This window comes from Oxyura jamaicensis, chromosome 15 (assembly GCF_011077185.1).
Source record: "Oxyura jamaicensis isolate SHBP4307 breed ruddy duck chromosome 15, BPBGC_Ojam_1.0, whole genome shotgun sequence".
Lineage (NCBI taxonomy): Eukaryota > Metazoa > Chordata > Aves > Anseriformes > Anatidae > Oxyura > Oxyura jamaicensis.
In genome coordinates, this window is record NC_048907.1 from 2,301,097 (window position 1) to 2,319,151 (window position 18,055).

The 18,055-nt window shown below is 58.0% G+C and overlaps 2 protein-coding genes across 3 annotated transcripts; one reads left to right on the forward strand and one right to left on the reverse strand.

Moving 5' to 3' along the window:
• The first annotated feature begins 3,596 nt into the window (after positions 1-3,596).
• Positions 3,597-7,913, forward strand: MYL2 (myosin light chain 2). The gene is made up of 7 exons (XM_035340645.1): positions 3,597-3,614; positions 4,529-4,618; positions 5,253-5,328; positions 6,082-6,186; positions 7,023-7,098; positions 7,190-7,238; positions 7,694-7,913. The coding sequence occupies exons 1-7, from the start codon at positions 3,612-3,614 to the stop codon at positions 7,790-7,792; spliced, it is 498 nt and encodes a 165-aa protein (XP_035196536.1). The 5' UTR covers positions 3,597-3,611; the 3' UTR covers positions 7,793-7,913.
• A 491-nt stretch (positions 7,914-8,404) lies between these two features.
• CCDC63 (coiled-coil domain containing 63) lies at positions 8,405-13,552 on the reverse strand. 2 transcript variants are annotated; one of them, XM_035341079.1, is made up of 9 exons: positions 13,266-13,552; positions 12,088-12,207; positions 11,462-11,643; positions 10,944-11,125; positions 10,260-10,480; positions 9,761-9,835; positions 9,250-9,442; positions 8,743-8,937; positions 8,405-8,552 (listed from the first exon to the last, which is right to left on the reverse strand). In XM_035341079.1, the coding sequence occupies exons 1-9, from the start codon at positions 13,416-13,418 to the stop codon at positions 8,437-8,439; spliced, it is 1,437 nt and encodes a 478-aa protein (XP_035196970.1). In that variant the 5' UTR covers positions 13,419-13,552; the 3' UTR covers positions 8,405-8,436. The 2 variants fall into 2 exon arrangements, with proteins under 2 accessions (XP_035196970.1, XP_035196971.1); XM_035341080.1 differs by lacking the exon at positions 13,266-13,552 and adding an exon at positions 12,303-12,985.
• Positions 13,553-18,055: the final 4,503 nt, after the last annotated feature.

Consider the following 18,055-nt stretch of genomic DNA (forward strand, 5'->3'; position numbering starts at 1 on the left):
GGGGGGGACACGGCTGCACAGTGCGGGGCTGAGAAGAGACACGGAGAAAGGGGGAGGGTGTGACACCGCTGGGGACATGGGGGGCACGGGGAGGGGGACATGGAGGGGACACCGGGGAGCACGCGGGGACACGGGGGGGGGGGACGGGACACCGCGTGGCATGCACCGAGCTGTGCCCGGCCTCAGCCCCCTGTGTGCTGGGACAAATGTGCCCGGACCCCCCCACCGCAGCGGGTGCCGGCTGCCTTTCTGCCAAGGGCTCCTTATTTCCAGGCACATTCCCCCGCTACAATTAGCACATGCTCTTTAATTAATTTTCCTCTTTTATTGCTTCGCCCGAAATTATCTCGACCACGGCGCCATTCGGCGTGTGCGCGGCGTGGAGTGCTGCTATTTCGGGCTTTCCCCCGGCGGTGCCGTGGCTCGGGGGGCCGGGCTGGCTGCCTCCCCCCGGGGCCGCATCCTGCGCTCGGAGCGGGGCGCGTCCCCAGCGAGGGCCAGCAGCGGCGTCCGCCCTTGGCCCCGTCACCTCTGGCTGCTTGGCCCTGCTCCAAAGGGTGCGGGGAGGTAGCCGAGGGCATGGGGACACTCGGTGGCACACCAACTGGGCTCTGTCACCGACCAGAACCGGGACACATAGGCCACCCTCCCTGTCCCCTTTGGTGGCCAGCACCGGGCAAACGTTGGCCACCACTGGCAGCCTCGTGCTGCAGCACCGATCTGCACGGAAATCCATCTTTCTACCTTTAATAAGCTTTAAAAATAATCATTACCAATAAACAAATATAGCGGGCGGTGTATATAAGCATCAAATTAGGTAGCTACAAGCATTTGTTATATTTGATATAGCCTTGTTAGCCGGGAAATCCTAGGTTTGGAATATGTATCGATTTCGGCGAGCATATATTATTTTACTCTAAGTACCAACAGCCGTCGTAGTTAATATACAACAGTTTAATTTAAAATGCATTAGTTTAATAAAAATGCATAAAATAGAAGAGAATTGCATTAGCTTCAATGAAAAATTCAATTTCATAAATATTATCCAGTGTTAAAATGCATTGATTTCCCAGGAAAATGTATTGGTCAGAGGTAATTTACATGGGTTTGAATGGGAACGTACCGGTGTGTATACATATGTATTAGGTTAGTCAAATCTAGCCGACTGCGGGAACAAAATACTGGTTGGAGCAAAAGATATCGGCAAGGGAACCGCGATGGCAGGGCGTGGGCTGGCTCCGGGGTGCCCTCACTCTTTGGGCACCCTCCAAATCGGCTCCCCCGGTGTCCGGGCTCCCCGGGACCGGGGGCTCCCCGTTATCGGCCGCAGGCAGGACTTGGCCGGGGCGCAGGCACGCGTCTCGCTCAGGCGGAGCTCGAGCCGTGCGAGGAGCGGGGGTTAATCAAATCCTTTTGACTCCATTTTTTATCGAGCTCAAGAGGGGCTGTCCTATTAATTAGCAAGGCTTTTTCATGTAAAACACAGGCTCCTTTGCAGATAAGCAGGGACGACGCTTGATTTCGCCATGGCACAGATAGGTGCATTATTCCCCGGCACCCATTCACAGGCTGCAACCACTTCCCCGTAGCTCTTTTGTTCACTACGGCGCTCTATATGCAGAAATGTATATACATATATATTGAAAAGACTCCGTTTTTCCTGGTAAGTCCCCCAGTACCCGCAGCAGGGGAAGGAACAGAGGTGCCCGGAGCCGGCTCCATCCCCAGGCGGGCCCCTGCTCCCCGCTGGCGGGGCAGGATGCGGCCCGTGCAGTACAGAGGACGACGTCTGGCAGCGAGAAGTGAGCAGCGGAGCAGATGCACCGTCTTACAAATCACGGCAGAAGCGTGCCCAGCCATCTGCACCCCATCCCCAGCCAGGGTTTCTGTGCTGTGCTCAGCCCCTGTGCCTGCAGCGGCCCTTCGAAGCCCCCCGCCACCCTCTGGTGTGTCCCCCCAGCTTGTCCCCCCATCTGTCCCGATCGGGTCTGGCCTCTTCCAGGCTGGGCAGGCACAAAAGGTGCTTCCCCCGCACACCCCGAATATATTTTTGGGATCTCTCCGTGGCTCTGGGGCTGACCAGGGATGCCCCAGCAGGGATGCGGAGCCGGGGACGGGCAGCGCCCAAGCGGTGCTGGAGGCTCCGCCGGCGAGTGGTCCCGTTAAACCTCTGCGCATCACTTCCCTGATGCTTATGGATTTTTCCTTAATGCCACAAATTAAGGTAATTGGGCTCGGCTGGCCGATGGATTCAGCTCAAGCTGGCAGTGGAGAGAGTGCCCGTGCCGTGATTGATCCCGCTGGTCCCCACCGTGCCTGCATGCCCTGGGCCGCTCCTCAGCCAGCTCTGCCCCTCTCCACTCTTTTCCTTGCCTTTTGGTCCAGACAGACCCCAAAAAACCCGCCCTGAAATCCGTCTCAGCCTCAGTGAAGCCTCATCCAGGCCAGACGACCGCTGCTGGAGCGGATCGGAGGGGCGAGCGCCAGGGATCAGCGGCGGTATTCACGCCCTCTGGGGAACAAGGGCAGCGTCTGGGCAGAGCCCGCAGCTCTGGGATCCGCTTTCACAGCCCCTTTTGTTCCCAGCCGTGTCCCAGCCCTCCCACGAGCTTCAGCATGCCTAAAAATACCGAAGGCGAAACATCCCTGCCACCCGGCAAGGCCCCGAGCCACCAGCGGCTGGGACGGGGAAAGTTAATTGTGGGGTCGGGGCTGAGCAAGTGTTTGGCTGCAGCGAGGGACAGGTGCCCCAGGAGGATGGGGACACAGCCAGGAGCCCTGCGTTCCTCCTGGGAGCTCAGCATCCTCTGTCGGCCTCATCCTGACCCGTTGGGATGGGTGCTGCAGGGTGGCAGGGTCACAGGGTGACAAGGTGGCAGGGTGGCAGGGAGGGTCCCCTCCAGCTGGAGACATCGGGTGTTCAGCAGCTGTTCTTGCTGCTTCTGGCTCTTTGGGCATCACAAATGGTCGGGCCCCGTTGCTCCTTCTCTAGCGGCCGAGCAGGGTCGGGTTTTGGCATGCAGATGCATTAATGAGGCACGAAACCCCCATTTCTGGCAGAAATATCCCCCTCCCCTGGGCATGGGGGGCTGTAGCCAAGGTGGTCCCTCCACTGCGAGCAGCATGGGGACACCTCCACAGCTTCCCACCCCAAAACAAATGTCCCTCGGGGGCAAGGCAGGCCAGCGGGGCATGGCAGCACAGCGCTGAGCCTCGTTCCCAGGGCCAAATCCCCCCAAAGAGCCCGGCAGAGGGGAAAAGCAGAGCCCCTGCCCTCCCCGAGTGACAAACACAGGTGGGACCGGTCCCCGTGTGAGCATCCCCGTGTGGGAGCTGCGGGGCCCCCCCGGCACCCCGCTAACCTTGAGAGCCTCCGTGCCTCACATGTCACGCCAGGCGGTGACAACAACAAGCTGCGATTCCAGATTAGAGAGGGAGGCAGGGAGAAAGTCAGAGGGTTTGGGGGCGGCGGGTTTACCTATTACAGCCAAAAGTGGGCAGGGGGTTATTTTTAGCCCGGAGTGAGCCGTATTTATTGTTTCGGCCCAGGGGGAGAGGAGGGACTGCCTCTGAGGTTCCTCCTGCGGCACCAGCAGCGCCCGAGCGAAGCCATGGTGAGCTCCCAGCTGCGGCGGGCAGGGGCAGAAGCCGTGGTGTTGGCTCCGCACAGGGATGGCCCCAAGGGGCAGGGAGCGGTGGAGGCGGCGGGGATCCGAGGATCCCTCCTGCCCCACCGGGAGGATGAGCAGGGGGGCATCCTGCAGGGATCAGCAGGGGAACCGAGGGCAGGGGCATTTCCCACATCAGCTGCAGCCAGCAGAGCTTTCCAGCTGGGACTCTGGGGTGCAGCCGACAGCTTTTCTCCTTCCCTTCCTCTACGCAGCGAGGGGGAGGGCAGTTCTGCCCCCCAGATCCCTCCCGCTCCGTTCCCTCTTGGCAAAATCTTGTTTTGGAAGGGGAAAAGCCGCAGGGGTGTGCATGACCAAAGGGAGGGGATGCTCGGCAGGCCAGCAGGGTCGGGCAGGGAGCAGCTCTGTCCTCATCTCCCTAAAAGACCAGCCAAGGCATTTCTGGTTGTCTCAAACCCCTGTGAAGGAGGAGGAAGCCGATTTTTTAATAAGCAAACGCGTTAATAAGCACTTTGTTCTTATGAAGAGGCCCAGAGCAGTCAGGAGACACCTAAAAATTACAGCATGACCCTGCACCTGGGCAGATCCCGGCCATTTCACCCCCTGAAGCCTTTCCTGGGAAAGCGATTTCCCAGCTCCTCTTTGCTCTGACCGATGTGGCAAAATTCATCAGGAGAGCAAAGGGAGTTGTTCTTGAAGCAGGACTCAGCTCCGCAGCATCTCGGAGCGCTGCAGGTACCCCCAGCTCCGGAGCAGCTCGGGGGGGAACCACCGAGCACCCAGGGAATAAAGCCCGGAGCTACCGTGCAGGACTTGTGACTAAGCACAGGGTAGTTTCAGGCTTTTATTCCATGCCATAAAAAGGCAGCGGGTTCGTGAGACATGCTTGAACCTTGCAGGCACCCAAGAAAGCCAAGAAGAGGATCGAAGGTGCTAATTCCAACGTCTTCTCCATGTTCGAGCAGGCCCAGATCCAGGAATTCAAAGAGGTAGGTGGATTTGGTGGAAATGAGCGAGGGGCCTCGTTGCCACCTTCAGCTCCTTCCCGCGTGCTTTCAGCTCGGTGACAGCCGGTCCGCAACGAGAGGCGGCGTACCTGTTTTTAGGCTGTTTTCTGAAAGTGAGAAAACAACTCAGCGACACTGTTAAAGGTGGGATTGTCTCAGAGCTTCCTGGGAGCCCCGCAGAGAAGCCGGTGGCATCCGGGGGGTCTGGGGGACATTGTTCCAGCTAGCTCCCACCGGGGCTCTTCGAGACCTACCCCTGCCCGGCCGGCACTCGGGCACGTGCAGCACCCCGGGACGGGGATAGCCGGTCCCAGGCTGGCAGCTCAGGCTCTCCTCCCTGCTTGGTCTCATCCCGGGGCGAGAGGGTTTTGGCCGAGGCATAGGGTGTGGGTGGCATCAGGGTTGGGCTGCTGTGGGGAGCCATCACCCCAGGGTGCAGGGGACAGGATTGTTCCCTCGCCGGGTGATGACCCCCAGAGCCTGATCCTGTGCAGGGCTCAAAGCACCCTGCTGCCACCCAGCTCGATGGGAGGAGGAGGAGGAGGAGGGCACCATTTTGCCAAGGCTGATGGCTCTCCTTCTGCCTCTGCTCCCTGCCCTCCTCCTCTGCTCCCAGGCGTTCACCATCATGGACCAGAACCGGGACGGCTTCATCGACAAGGCGGATCTGAGAGATACGTTTGCTGCTCTCGGTGAGCCCCCTTTAGGATCATCCCCTCCCCAGCAGCTCCGACAGCATTAGACCTCGGCTAAGTGAGAAACCAGCCGGGAGCCCCCACTGAGGCTCCAGTGGTTAACTGGATCCCGTGTCTGCTTTGCTGAAAACCTGACCCCAAACCACCTCTGTCAGGCAGCGTGCTCATACGTGTGGTTCACGGAGCAGCTGGTGTTTAATCCCGTAGGTACTAGAGAGAACCTGCCCCTGGATTATCCCGAGCCACATGCTCCCTTTGTTCCCCACTGCTAGGCAGCACCTGGATGTTGCCATCCGGCAGCATTCCTGGGTTTAGGGGCACGAGGGGGGTTTGCAGGACCTGTGGGGAGCTGTGAAGTCGCAAGCTTGGTTCTCTTTCTGCTGAGGCCAGCACAAACCAGCCATGGGTGTGGGGAATCCCAAAGATCACCCGCCCTCAGGTGAAGGGATGTAGGCTTTCAGTCCCCTTCATTGCTGACAAGCAGAGCTGTCTGGGTACAGCTCCCACGGGCCCGATCATGACACCGGTGACAGGGTCAGCAGGGCCAGGAGGACCCATAGTACCGGTGGCTTTGGCCAAAAACATCTGATGAGGACTTGGACTGATCCGTGGGGCAGTGGGGCAGGGGAATGCCCTGCTTTTTCCCCCAGAAAAAGTCTCCCGTGGGTGTCTGGGTGTCCTTCAGCCCTCGATGCGCAGAGCATCGCTCGCAGCCGGACGTGCCGCTCACCCAGCACCGCTCTCCCCTAGGGCGCCTGAATGTGAAAAACGAGGAGATCGAGGAGATGATAAAGGAGGCGCCCGGCCCCATCAACTTCACCGTGTTCCTCACCATGTTCGGGGAGAAACTCAAGGGTGAGAGGGTGCCCAGGGAGCGGGGGGTGGGCTCACACCGCCACCGACGTCCTGTCCCACCTGGGGAGGCCACCCAGCTCCTGGGGCCTCCATCACCCTTTAGGGTCACAGAGGATCCTCGGAGAGACCTCAGGAGCAGCCAAAGAAAGGCCGGTGGGGCTGATCGCAATATTGGTGCAGAGCCCGGGCATGGGACAGAGGAGATCAGAGCAAAGGCGCTTCTGGCCTCACCCCATCTCTCTCCCCTCCTGCCGGAGGGCAGGAGCAGGTCTCTGTGCCTCATTTTCCCCAGCCATTTACAACCAGCAACCAGCTGTGATGTTCTTGTCCCCATGGAAAGAGGGGACAGATCCTGCAGTGCCTCCGAGCCTGCTAGCACCGAAGGTGGCACCAACGGCCGTGCAGGCAAGGACACCGGGTAGGGCATGACATCGACCTGCCCGGCTGCAGCTCCTATCACTTACGGCAGCTGAGGCACGCAGCCTCCCCCCCAGATCTCCCGGAGGCTCTGCGGCCCCAGGGGCCTCCTGCTGCAGCTCTATAAATACACCCAAAAGATTAGATACGCGCCGGATGCCGGGGCGGAGGCGACACAGCCTGCTCGGTGGGTACACCGTGACCATCGCGTCTGTCTGCTCCTCCCCGTGTCAGGAGATCCTGGCCAACACAAGAGGGCTGGGGGGATTTAGGAGGGAGGATGTCAGCTTTCCAGCAGAGCCCCCCCGTTTCCCAAATCCCACAGCGTTTCCCGGGGGGGGGGGAGCTGTGGGAAGCAGGAGGCTCCACCTGGCTGCTTCTCCCACTGCTTCCAATGGTCACGGCCGTGTCACCCTCAGGTGCCGACCCGGAGGAGACGATCCTGAACGCGTTCAAGGTGTTTGATCCGGAGGGCAAAGGGCTGAAATCCGCCTAGTGAGTGCAGGGGTGCTCGGGGGGGGGGGGTGGGGGGCAGAGGGCTCGTACCGAGACCTGCCCGGTGCTCACCTCAATCTCTTGTTTGCAGCATCAAAGAAATGCTGATGACGCAGGGCGAGAGGTTTTCCCAGGAAGAGGTATGTGTCCCTGCCACCCCTCCGCCAGCCCCACACACCAAAAAATCCCTGCCTGTGCCCAGGGGGTTGAAGCGGGGTGGGTTGGTGCTGGGTCGTCGTCCCTCTCCCTGCTGGGTCCCGCTGCCCGGTTCGGGATCTGCTCGCACAGCAGTTTCCCGTGTGAGAGGTACACGGCTGAAGGTAGGGCAGGCCAAGTCGAGTTTCCATGAAATCCCACTACAGCAGGCAATGACGTCCTGCCAGAACCCCACTGGCCACCTCTCACCCCACAGCAGGGCACGAGGGAGCTGGGGCTTCTTTGCCCCTCTCGTTCCCTTGGTCAGCAGAGCTGTGGGATGGGGGCTGGCCCTGAAGCCACACCACAGCTTGTGCGAACCATCAGCCCCAGCTCTCCTCCTGGCCCCAGCCACAGACCCCTCCTGCGATGCCTTTTCACCCTGTCTCTTTCCTGGCAGGTTGACCAGATGTTCGCTGCCTTCCCCCCAGACGTCTCCGGCAACCTCGATTACAAAAACCTCGTCCATGTCATCACACACGGTGAGGAGAAGGACTAGACCGTGCTCGTGCCCAGCGCTGGGGTTGGCTCTGCGGGATCACCTCTCTCCTTCTCACACCGGGGGTCCCTTTGCCCCTCTCCCTGGTCCTCTCCATGCTGGAGATTTGCTCATTGTGGGGCCAAACCAGCCCTGAGCAGCATCCACAATAAAGTGCGTTTTGGTGAGAGGAAATCACTGGTGTGAGCAGTGCTCGGGTTTGCCTGGATGTACGGTGTGTCTGTGCGCTGTGGCGGGTGCACGGAGAGAGCTGGAAGGATGCTGTGCCCTCCCAGGGCAGCAGGGAACACCCAGCAGGTGGCATCATCCTCAACATCATCACCCAGAACCCCCCCATGACAAAACCACGTCGGGTTGTGCGGCAAGGAGAACCAGACCCAGCCTCTGCTCCCCCTCGGCACACGCTGCCCGCCCTGCCCCGGTGCTGCCGGAGCCGTGGGCAGCGGGAGAGCAGCTGCTCCCACCCCCAGCCGTGGGTGAAACGGTGCTGAAATATCACCCGCGGAGCTTTGGGAGCCTGCGGAAGGCGTTGGGTTCCTTCCAGAGGGGACGGCAGCCGGAGCTGTGGCAGGACAGACAGTGCATGGGCGCAGGCACGGAGCTCAGGGACAAGACTGTTTATTTATTCCGGCACCACCAGGCTCTCACGCCTGGATGTCGTTTCTCGTCTTCTTGCCCGTGCTGCCGGCACTGCCCCGCTCCCTCTCGCAGCTCTGGAGAACCAGCTCGCGCAGCCGCGCGTGGTCCAGCGGCGCCTCGACTGCCCAACAAAATGGCCGCCCCCTCACGCACCGCCCCACGGCGCTTATATACCTGGCGGGGCGGGGCAGGCCGGCCACGATTGGTCGGGCGGCACAGGTGTCAGCCGGGATTGGCTGGGCCGCCAGGAGGCCGTTGCGGATTGGCTGACGGCGCGGCCGTAGTCCCTCCTTCCCGCCTCAGGCACTCACAGGCGTCGGTGGTGTCGGCGCCCTCCATGGCGGGGGGCTGCGGGCAGAAGCGGCTCAGGTCCGTGCCCCGCAGGAGCTCGGTGCCGCCCAGCAGCGGGTTGGTGAAGGTCTGGGATGTCAGCGAGCCGTCGGCCTCCAGATAGAGCAGGATGGACTCCTTCAGCAGGAGCTCGTTGGTCTTCTTCTCCACGAGAGCTGGGCGGGAGGGAGCACAGGGCGATGGAGAGCGCCAAGAAACGGGGCTCCCCTGACAAGATTTCCCTCAGGTGGTGTCGTCAGATCCCAAGGCTGGATCCCATACCCAGAGCCAAGACAAGGGCTTGGGGACGTTTAAGCAGCCAGGCTGGCTCCTGAATTGGCAGGGAATTTGACGTCCCAAATTCACACTCATCAGGGGACACGCACACGTGATAGGGTGGGGGGGAAAAAACAGCTGAAAATTAAAAAGTTTCAAGGAAAGGTGGACATAAAAGGCACACACTGCATGGCGGGGAAGCCCCAACCCACCGAAAAACTGCATCAGGTTCAGGTCCGTGATCTGCCCATTATCGCCAAGCTGCTCCTTGATCTTCGTGGCATCGCATTCGATTTCTTTGATCAGGACCTCCATGGCAGATTTGAGCCGACCCAGGACTTTGCTGCTCTCTTTGCATCTCTCTTCGTACTCGTTGGCTTTCTCAGTCGTTTGGCTTAGCTTTTCCTATCAGCAAAGGCTCTGCTAGGTGTCACAAGAGCCCCCTCCTCTCTCTCCCACCACCCCAGTGTGGACCCTGGAGACATCCCAGGAGGGGCTGTGGGATGCTCCTACCCTGTAGGGGAAAGGCTCCGTGAAGGGGATCCCAAGCTCCCTATGCCACAGATGAGGCCCCAGGCTTTGAAAGACCAGGGCTGGCAGGAGCCCCTTTTCTTCCCATGCCTCTCCAGCCATTTGCCAGAGCAGCACTGGCAGGACCAGCCTCCCTAGGACAACGCCAGGACAACCTGCTATCCTTGCAGGGGGAAAACCCAGCCATCCCACCTCCAGCTCCTTCAGGACATGAAGGCTGCTGCTCTCCGCGTTGTCCTGGTCGGTTGTGAAGAGCATGATTTCGTTCTGTATAAACACAAGCACACAGAGGGGTTTCGTGGCTGACTGCCCAACAGACGTGCACAGCAGAGGCTGGAGACCAGCCCTGTGCCCTGGGAGCGGGGACACCCCACCTGAGCTCCCTGAGCTCCCCACAACAAGCAGCGTTTCTTGTTCCAGCCAGCCCTGCACGCAGCTGAGGCGGCTCTTGGACCTCTCCTGGAGCTCTTTTCTTTTGCAATATTTTTGCTGGGTGCACGGTGGCAGCATTGGGACAGTTTTAGCTCCGAGCAGGCAGCTTTCTGCCTACTGGAGTTGTGTTTTTGGATACCTTTTTCTTTCTCCTAAGCACACCCGTCTGGTGCTGGACATGTGGAGGACGAAAAACCCACCCCAGCCCCAAGTGTTTTCCGAAGCAGGCATGAAGCCTCGGAGCAGGACTGGAACAGACCTGCAGGTCCTTGATCCTCTGCTGCAGCTTCTCCATCTCGTTGTTCAGCTCGGTGGCGTAGCTGAAGTAGGCAAAGTTCTTCCCTTCCTTTTCAACGAACCCGTTCACCAGCTGGTCGATGTCCCCGTTCTCCGCCAGCTCCAGCAGCCGCTTGTAAGCCACCTCCCGGCTCTCGAAGCTCTCTCCTTGCCTCCGCTTTGCCCTCTGGGCTGCCTTCAAGGCTGAGGGGAGACAAGGAAGCTGAGCCATGCATGAACCTACTACTAGCATAGTTTTTGCCTGTGGGTGTGGAGTGGTTTGACAAGGAGCTTGGGCAAAGAGGGAGCAGTGCTGGAGGGGCAACGGGTTCCTCTAATTTCTAATTTCCCCAGGAAATTAAGCAGGGTGCTCACAGTCTGCATAGGAATGGGGCAAACACATCAAGAACATTCCCTAGGAGGAAAAACAGACCTAAAACTGTGGAAACCAAGGCACACGGTGCTCATATGTCACTCTTCATCCCTTTCACCTCGTTCGGGGCTGGGAGTGTTCCCCTGAGCTTCCCTGCCCTGAGGATGGTGAAGGAGGAGGGGAGATGCCATGCCTTTGGGCTGCAGTGCTGTGAGCTGCTGTAAGCAGCCCCCTTCGACCCTGCAGACCCCTGGTTTGTGGTTTCAGTTACAGGTGGCTTCTCTCATGTGCTACCTTCTTTCTTCTTGGCCTCTTCCTCCAATTCAGAGCGATCCGTGAATTTGGCGAGCACGAACGTTTTCAGCTTGTTCTCCTGGTCGCGGATGCGCTCCCGCTCCTGCACCTCGATGTTGTACTGTGCGGTGTCTTTGCTGTGCCTTTCGTTCATGGCTGAAATCCTCGCCAGAGCCTCCACCCTGCACGTGGAGAGCAGCGAATTACACCGTGCACAGGCTGAAAGCAGCAGGGGTACAAGGATTTGCATTCCTGACCCAAGTAATTCCAGCCAGGTCACTCAGAACAGAGCTGGTTGACCTCTGGTTCCCAAGCAGGGGCAATGCCCCCATCCCCAAAAATGTCCGGGGTAGGTGGAATAAACAACACCCTGGCAGTACCGATCTCCCTTCACGGAGACCCCGAAGCCCTTAGAGAGCTCCCAGTCCTAGACAAGAGCAGCTGTAACCCGCCTCCCTTCCCACTGACACCAGCCACAGAAATTGCCCTGGCCGCAGAGGGCTCGCGAGGCCGCGCACCGCTGCTCGTATGCCTGCGTGGACTGCTCCACAGCGGCGTCCATCCTGCTCTTCTGCTGGTCCAGGTGCTTACGGAGCTTCGCGTAGAAGTTGTCCAGGATGGCTTTCTGGATTCGAAGGTTTTCGATCTCGTCTCGGAACTTGTTATTGGCGGTCAGGATGGTATCAAAATGGACGGTGACCTGGGGAGAGGGAAGCAAAAGGTTTTGCGGCTGGTGCAGGGCTGGGTCTGTGCTGAAAGACCTTGACCAGGGCTAGGACAGCCACAGCACAAGAGATCTGAAGCAGGCCCTGCGCTGTTCTCCTCCCAAGGATGATCTCAGCAGAGAGCTGGAGCTGGCATTGTCCGAGGCAAAGTGGCTCCGGGCAGCTCGGTCTTATCACTAAACAGGTGCAGACCTTTGGGCTTCTTGGCTTGGAACACGTGCTGCATTTGGGTCACCGAGCTTGAAGGAGCCTTTGAGATATTCTGGGATTATTCAGGCCAGGGGAAGGAGCCGAGTCCTTCCTACAGTTTGTGTGAACCAAATGCATCCGTACCGTTACCCTGCGTCCTGATCAAGAAGCATTTTGCCCTAGCACGGCCCCGCACGTCGTGTCCAAAGCTTTGCAGAATGTTTGCTCACATTGTTCAGACGCATCTCCAGGGTCTGAATCTGGTTTTGCAGCCACTTGCTACTGTTTGCTTGCTTCACCTTCGTTGCTATCAGGTTTTGCCTCGCAATCTTTCTTTCCAGCTCCAGGATCTGTACACACACAGGGAAAATAAATATATAATCTCCACCCCTGCATGCTGGATTCTTGTCAGGACGCTCAGCCAAAGAAAATACCCTCTGTTGACCTGAGCTACAGCAACCATGTCATTAATGAGCTCACAGTTAGGGAAGCATCTACAGTCCCAAAAGATCGCATGCTGCACATGCAGAAACACAAAGTGTGACTAGGAACCACTTTATTTTCGTGCCACCGAGAAAATGAAGCTGCCTCCAGAGGGAAATTCAGCAGGTGCTGGACCAGGCACAGCAACACTCTTTGGAGGGTGGAAGAGGCAATGAGGACAGATTTTTGGTAGTGGTTCCCGAGCAGCGATCTGTGCTGTCCTCCCTGGGAACAAGTGGAGGAAAATGTTTGCCAGAACTGGAGAGCTGCCAGCGGAAATAAACCCGCAAGGCGAACCAAGGAGCTGGAGAACAATGAAGCCGGGGGCAGGTGGAAGAGCTGCCACTCAGCCACGAAATCCTGAAGTCCCAAACTGAAAGCTAACCCCGCTGTGGAAAGCTCCCCAGCATCTCCAGCAACTGTGGGTCCCCTGAGCGTGTTCCCTGACTTCTGTCACGGGGAACTAGCTCGGGGCAGGGGGCTGCAGGAACCTGTCACTTCTGTAGCACAACGTGTTCCCTGGCCTCCCACCCAGTGTTGACCAAACCGAAGCAGGCTGTGCTTCGGAGAAGCTGTAGGGCTTAGATTTTGCTCAACCAACCCTTCAATTTTTTTTTTCGCCTCTTTTTCAGGGACGGAAAAAGTCAAGGGGAAAGCACAGGGATGTTGTGTGAACTTCGAAGGGGAGCTGCAGACACCAGAGGGATGACAAGGATTGGAGCTGGACCTCAGTCTCCCACCGGTGCTGCTGTTCAAACGGGAGCCTGGCTGTATCCACTCTTCCCTGTCCTGTCTCCTTTATGCAGGGGCAGCTTTATATCCCAGGGCCTGAATTAAAAGCTTTTTACATACTGGAGTTTCAGTCAATTCATTCCATGTCTCGTCTGTATCGTGCTTGGCCAGGGAGCCATTCAGACACTCTTACCTGATTGTCCTGCTCGGCCAGCAGGGCTTTTCTGTCTCTGATCAGGCAGTCGTACTGGTCCTTGGTCTGCAAGAGGCACTTGAGCTCTGTACGATCCCTGTCATCCTGCATCATGTTTCTCGGGGAGTTGATCTGGCTCAGTATTAACGACATCCCTCTGTGTTCTTCCTTCAGCGACTCTATTTCTTTCCTGCAGAAAAAGGACGACAAACGGCATGAAGCACGTCCCTCCTGCAGAGCTGGGGCAGGTCCTCACCCCTCTCATCGCAGCACCGGGGTCCCCCGGAGATCTCAGCGTGAGCTTCCCAAGCCCGTGGAGCCCGATGAAGCTGTGCTCACTCCTGGGCGTGTATCTGCTGCCTCACGTTGGCACCGAAACATTTCCTCTTCTCCGCTGAGATCCGAAACTGCTTCTGCAGTCTGCTGAACTCTGCCTCGACGCGACATTCCTTCTCCTTCACAGTGAAGTCCGAGAGCGTGCGCCTCAAGCCGGACCCCCTCAGCTGCTACAGAAAGGGGAAAAAAAAAAAATATATATATATATAAAAAGAAAGCTTGGTCACTGCAGCTCGTCTGGACGCAGGTTAATGCCACCACACCTCCAGCGGTGTGGCACACACCCACTGCTTCCTCCTAACGTATTCATCGCCACCCAAAGCCTTGAGCCACGCAGACTGTGTAGGTATTTCTGATCCTCTTCAGAGCAAAGTCCACCGTGCTTCAGTTTTTACCTTTGAGCGCTTCATTTTTCCCGTCTAACTCCACTGTTCACTCTGCAGAGAACCTCGGCAAGGGACGAGGGAGCCTTCCTGGGGACCTGCCTGGTTTCAAAGGGGAGAAATGAAATCTGGGGGACAGGGATGGGGACAGGACGGTCACACAGGTGCCACAGGCCGTCTCAGGGTCACGGTGGCTCTGCCCTGCCCAGCCCCGAGCACCCGTTCCCGTGTTTGACACACGAGGAAGCCACCACAGATGGCCGCGCGATGGATAAAGGAGAGTTTTGTAGTGAAGTCATCCCCAAACACGCTCCTCTCGCCCAGTGTATGAGCAGGGGGAGAACAGATGGTTCGAGCTGCTCCACCCCGAGCCGTACCTGGGTTTCCATAGAAATCCCACTGAGGCTGGGCCCCCCCTGTGCCGGTGGGCAGAGCCCCCATGGGGCCACCAGCTCATGCACGGCTGCAGCCACGGAGGGCACAAGGGCTGATCCCGCAGCCCTCGCCCCCCAGCTGTGGCTGACACCCGTGGGTGCTCCCCTGTCCCCTCCCGGTGCTCACCCTGCCGCAGGGCTCTGCGGTTCCTCTCCGGGGCCGAGGCAGCAGTTGGGGTTTTCCTGGGGAAAATCCTTCGCTCCCAGTGGGAAGCACGGGAAGGATGAGACCCGGCACGGAGCAGGGAGGGCCAGCAGCCGGTCCTGGGCCTCCTGGAACCGGCGGTGGCCTGGTTGCCGCGGCGTCCGCACGGGGACCCCAGCAAGGTGTCCACATTGCTGTCCACGGGGGGACCCCAGCAAGGTGGATGGTTTGGAAACCATCCCTGAAAGCAGCCCTGAGGCACGTGCTCTGATGTCTTCCTGATCGTGTGCCCACAGCGGGCAGAAACCTTCCTTTGCCTGTTCTGTTTCCCTCTGAAGTATTTAATTTTATCCCATCATCTGGGAATTTGAAGCCTTTCGCTCTGACCAGAGGGCAGCACCTGGAGCCTGGCCATCCCCAGCAGCTTTCTACCCAGTTTCTTTCAGTTTTGCTCAGACCATCTCACCATGGTTCGTCTCAGCACCCAGTCTCTGCCAAGGTAGAGGTACCCCCTGTCAAAAGAGCCCAAGAGCTGGCACTGCCAGCACGCCTGGGGAAGGACCCTGGGGACAGAGCCTTGGGGGCAGCCAATGCGGGGGACAAATTCACTATCCACGCCTGCTCCTCTCCTTTTTGTGCAGGGAAGCCCACAGCCCGAGTCACAAGAACCATAAAAATCCCTTCCCCATAAGCTGGAGAGCGTGGTCAGCTCCTTCCCGGGGCGGCTGGGTGGCTTCGTGAGGCTCAGATCCCTGGGCAGAAGCACGAGATTGCACCAGAGGCTGCAGCCGGGCATTGTGCCTGCCCTTTGTCCCAGAGACTTCGATGAGCTAACGAGCCAGCCACCAAGTTCCAGGCCAATTCAGCGACAGGTAGGCTCTGAGGATGCGTTTAACGGGAAATTATTTTTACAGAAGAGAGCAGAACGTGGCACTGGGCAACAAAAATCCCTACTGAGGGCAGAACAGCCCTGGGAAGGCACCCAGAAGGTTCCCAGAAACCTGAGTGCCTCAAGAGCCACCCTAGAGAGCCTGGTTTCCCTTCCATGGCCTCGTTCAGCCTCAAAACACAGCCCCAAAATATCATCCATCCTCGTGGTCCTTCTCGATGGACCAATTCTCAATTGTTTAGCCACGAGCCAGTCAGTAAATTAAACTACTGAGGAGGAATCTGATTTGGTAGGGTCTGTATCTGTCCCACTGGCTGCAGAAGCGTTTGTTTTACTGAAGGGAACTGTTTTCCCCCAAACAATGCTCGCTCTCAGGCTCCCCTGCGGGACTTCATTGTCTGGCCAGACCCTCAGGCTGTGGTTGAGGAGAACGGCAATTAGAGCAGGACGAGATCAGCTGCAGCTTCTGAACGCGAAGAACCTCTGCCTTCTGGAAGAAGCCAAAGAAAAGAAACTTTTGGTGCAGTTTTCCTTTTAACCCACCTTCCCTGACTTAACAGTTGCATTTAGCATTAACTGACGTGGAGAAATTATTCCTTCAGCTGCAGATCTGGTGTCTAATTAAGCCTGCTGGAACTGTTTGAAGGGCCGTATTCTCACCTGTGCAGCCAGCGTAAATCCTTCCTGATTTCGGGGTTGTTTGCGCAGATTTCACACGGTTCGGGGAAATGGGGGGCTGGGGGGGGGGCTGCCAGGCTGGGCCGGTTCTCGTCTGAGCTCACCTGCCCGCGAGTGGCCCTGCAACGCCAGGGAGAATCTCTGGGGTGGGCTGCAGAATCAGGCCCGTATTTTCATGCAAATGTAATATATTCGTGTTACTTAATCCCTATTTATAACTAATCCAGAACTTAATTCTACTTAACCCGTCTTCGGTGTTTGACACATGAAATCTGTGAGTCAGAGGGTTATATATGGAACTGTCAAAACTTTCTTATCCCCCCCCCTCTCTAAAAGCCTGGATTAAATCATGAACTCCCAGCAGCAGCACTGGGAGGACCGGGAGGATGCTGGCACTGCCGGCAGCACGGGATGGGGAGCTGGCTTCTCGGCCAGAAGCCCCGTGACAAAACCAGGCAGAACAAGTCCCCAGTGCGGACACACAAGGTCCATTACTGCCAAAAAGTCACGAAGGTGGCAGGACGGGGGGGAGACGTCCCCGTGTGGGCACACGGCCCCGCGTTTGAAGAGGAATTGGTGTTAAGTGAGGGGAGAGGAGGCTGCCAGCCGCGCAGCTGTCATCCCTCTGCGCTCGGAGGAAACGGTCACCATCGTTTCCTGCAGATGGGCTTCTTCCGAACTGCTGACACCAGGAGAAACGCGGCTTCCAGCCGAGCTGACTCCCTCGTGACATTCCTCGGGGCTTTTATAGGGTGGTTTTTGAAGTGACTTCCCCGGGACTTGACTTTGGGAAAGCAAAGCTCTCGCCCACTGCAGGCTCGGCCCCTCTGTGAAGCCTAACGGCAGGGATTTGCTTCGGCGGCCGTGCTGAATTACCGACGTCGCTGCCTGCAGAATTGCTGAGCAGGGGCTGCTGCCGCAGGTGGGCAAACACAGAATAAAAACAGCTGTGGACACGCTGCCCGAGCCACCTCTGTCTGGAAGCAGTAAAAGCCCTCTGAAAATTTCAGTGCCCTTGGGTCAAACCGGCATCAGAGCACGCGCTCACACGCTGCGGGAAATTTTAGCTGCAGCAACGGGAGAGAAGAGGCATCGGGGGCCAAGGACGGGGGTACGGCGAATACTCAGCCTAATAAATTCCCTCCGTGACCTCGCAGGTCTCCCCAGAGAGGTCCATCGGCAGATCTGGAAATCCTCGATGCCAGATGCGGCTGGGCAGCCTGGTTTAGAAGAGCTATTTCCAATTAATCGCTGCTGATCACCATCCCGTGCAGTGCTCCGGATCAGGACTAACAACACGTTATTAGTTGAGCGTGCTCTGGAAGTGGCTTAAGGCGACTGAGGATTGGCCTATATAAGATCACTCAGGGAAACTATTTTGAATTAACATTTAAAGGCAATTAATTACACTGCTGTATGGGTGTTCTGCACCATCTGCATTCGGTTTCTCTTATTTTATTTTTTTTCAAAATCAAATGAAGGCCGCTCGGTTGCTGGGTAGGGCATGGGCACAGGAGGAAAGGATCCTGGGGGACCCCCAAGCCTCAGAAAAAGCAGGACCCCAGGGTGAACCTGCCTGGAGGAACCGCAGCCCTGCTCCTGCCCACTGTGTTTTTTTGGGGACAGTCCCAGACCTTTTTGTCTCCCAGACCCTGGCTTTACGGGAGAGGTCTGAGCACCCCAGGGTGTTCCCTTCCGACAGCCACCGCAGCACCGGGAAAGAAACCGGGTGCACCGACTGCTCTCCTTCTGGCTCGGTGAGGCTAAATCCCATTTAAATAGGTGACGGCACGAGGCATTAGTGTGGCCAAAAGCCGGCAAATGAGAGCCACAGGCTACCAGGGCTGCCCCTGCTCAAGCACCGCATGGTGGCTGTGTGGCAGGAGCAGAAAACCACGGCAAAAAAAGCAGCAGCAGGTCGGTGT

Bases quoted from the DNA above. Each gene is read 5' to 3' on its own strand.
- MYL2 (XM_035340645.1), top strand. The intron at 6,187-7,022 runs GTGAGAGGGTGC...TGTCACCCTCAG, and splicing joins GTTCGGGGAGAAACTCAAGG to GTGCCGACCCGGAGGAGACG. The intron at 7,239-7,693 runs GTATGTGTCCCT...CTTTCCTGGCAG, and splicing joins AGAGGTTTTCCCAGGAAGAG to GTTGACCAGATGTTCGCTGC.
- CCDC63 (XM_035341079.1), bottom strand. From the start codon at position 13,418: ATGTCGTTAATACTGAGCCAGATCAACTCCCCGAGAAACATGATGCAG. The intron at 12,208-13,265 runs GTAAGAGTGTCT...GTGTGTGTACAG, and splicing joins TGGCCGAGCAGGACAATCAG to ATCCTGGAGCTGGAAAGAAA. The intron at 8,938-9,249 runs GTGGGTTGGGGC...CCTCCCGCCCAG, and splicing joins GAACCTGATGCAGTTTTTCG to CTCTCGTGGAGAAGAAGACC.